The 2,257-nt window shown below is 62.9% G+C and overlaps 1 protein-coding gene across 1 annotated transcript; it reads left to right on the top strand.

The window, feature by feature from the left end:
- Positions 1–1,070: 1,070 nt before the first annotated feature.
- Positions 1,071–2,257, top strand: EMIHUDRAFT_460763 (hypothetical protein; the record flags this gene model as incomplete). Its single annotated transcript, XM_005776210.1, has 3 exons — positions 1,071–1,504; positions 1,648–2,012; positions 2,053–2,257. Coding segments are annotated over 3 exons (1,004 nt in total), but the record flags the coding sequence as incomplete, so codon positions are not given.

Raw genomic sequence — 2,257 nt, 5'->3', positions numbered from 1 at the left:
CTAGAATCGATGGGGAGAACCCACCGTTAGCGCCCTCATCACAGCTGTCACGTCGGGCGGTACCCCTGCCCATTGTTCCACCTTCCATTGCACTTCGTGTACTACACTCATAAAGTAGGTCCCGAGATCGATGTATCCCCTCACGCACATCTTTCTCTCTATCATGCACTCTTCTGCGTGCAGGCGCGCGGTGAGTGTCTGCGCTGGCGCGTTCTTCCCGGCTGTGAAGCCGCATTGCGATCCGGGGACTACTCTCGCGCACGCTCTATCGTATTCGGGTAGGAGCATGCGCATGAGACCTTTTAACGACTGTGGCTGGACCCAGAGGTCGCGCCTTCGTTCGAGCATCGAGCTCCTTCGGGTCCTCCCCCGGCTTCATCGCTAGCATCGCAATCCAGTCATTCCATTCCCTCGGATACGCTTCTGTCTCGACAATCTCTACCAGCAGACGCCAGTAGTCTCTTTGAATGTCCTCCGTTGCTATGCGCAGTAGGTATCCGTCGAGTAGGTCCGAGCCGACCGCCTTGCCCTTTTTGAATCGTCTTATGGCCTTCTCGCACGCTGCCCACGTGAGTACCTCCTCCTTCAGTCGTTCCGTCCCCTCGCTCGGTGTGGGTTGTCCCCCCGTCTCGGGTTGGGTCAGCTCTAGCAGCTTTTCTACCGCCTTCATGTCAACCTCTCGCTTCTTATTAATCTCCCTCCCCTTTTCCGCTGCCGCCTTTCGGATTGCCCCCCCTCGGACAACCTTCCGCTTCTTCACCTTCTGCTTGGTTCTCGGGCATGTCACCTCTTCTTCTCCCTCGACGTACACTTGCTCTAAGCTCTCCCCCCCTCGCCTTCCTTCCTGACTCGGTGTGTACGATGTCGAATACCGCGATGTGTACGTTGCCGTGTAGTTCGAGCCTGTCTGCTGTGAGAGAGAGTGGTGTTTAAATTCTTGATTTGCCAACAATATACCTAAAACATCTAGCCCCGCGGAAGTCCGCGCCCTTCTCCGACTTCTCCGACTTCTCCCGTGACTGGTGCTCCCAGCGCATTCCTTCTTCCTAGCGTCGCGACCGATAGCCGACATGTCGCGCGTGCTGGACGGCGTCATAACGCGCGAGTCTGCTGCCGAGCTCGACGCGGCTCCCGGCACGCTTCTCGGCGGTGCCTCCTCCGCGCCGCCGCGGCAGGCCTCGCTCCTCTCCGGCAGCCTGAACCTGCTCAACACAATCGTCGGCGGCGGCATCCTCGCGCTGCCGTTCGCCTTTCGCTCCTCCGGGCTCGTCGCCGGCGTCCTCTCCCAGCTCGTCTTCGGAGGCATGTCGTGGCACGGCTGCATGCTGCTGCTGCGCGCCGCGAGGCGGGCGGAGCCGGCAAAGGCGACGTATGAAGACCTCGCTCGCGTGGCGCTCGGGCGACCAGGCTGGCTCGCGTACCACGGTTGTGCCTTTGTCAACTGCTTTGGCTCCTGCGTCTCGTACGTCATCGTGGCGGGCGATCCTCCACCTCCCTTTGCTTAGTGAGAGTGGTTGCTCTTACTCTTGTGAAGTCACAATAGGTGGGCGGGCGATCCTCCACCTCCCTTTGCTTAGTGAGAGTGGTTGCTCTTACTCTTGTGAAGTCACGCTAGGTTGGCGATGTCCTCCACCCTCTCGCCGCCAGCGCCGGCCTGTCGATCGGTCGCCCGCCGCTGCTGCTCCTCGCCGTGGGGCTCGTCATCTTCCCGCTCGCCTCGCTGCGAGACATCTCTTCGCTGCGCTTCGCCTCCGGCGCCGCCATCGCCATCTATGCGGTCTTTGTGACCGCCCTCCTCTGCCTGTGGGCGGACGGCCCTCCGCCGCAGCAGCCGCCCTCCGCCTTCAAGAGCAGCGTCGCCGGGTACGTGCGCGCCGTCCCGATCTGCGCGTTCGCCTTCATGTGCCAGACGAGTCTCTTCCCGATCTACGGCGAGACCGACCAGCCAACCCCCTCCCGCATGCGCAGCCTCACCGGCGCAGCCCTCTGGCCGCCGCCCTCTCGCTTTCGCTGTGCGCCACCGCTCTTCACAGCGGGAGCCGCCGTGAACAGGCGCCGCCTTTGCCGCCGCTGGCTCGCTGTACGTGCTGACCGGCGTCGCGGCGTACTGCCACTTTGGAGAGGACTTGCGGGGCAACGTGCTCCTCAACCTCGCCGCGCTGCCCTCGCCCGCGATCCGCGCGGTGCGGCTGGCCTTTGCCACCTCCATCTGCCTGACCTACCCCTGCCTCCACTTCGCGGCCCGCTGCAGCCTCGA

Source organism: Emiliania huxleyi (genome assembly GCF_000372725.1).
Source record: "Emiliania huxleyi CCMP1516 unplaced genomic scaffold EMIHUscaffold_2803, whole genome shotgun sequence".
Taxonomy (NCBI): Eukaryota; Haptophyta; order Isochrysidales; family Noelaerhabdaceae; genus Emiliania; species Emiliania huxleyi.
This window is presented reverse-complemented; position numbering and strand designations above follow the sequence as displayed.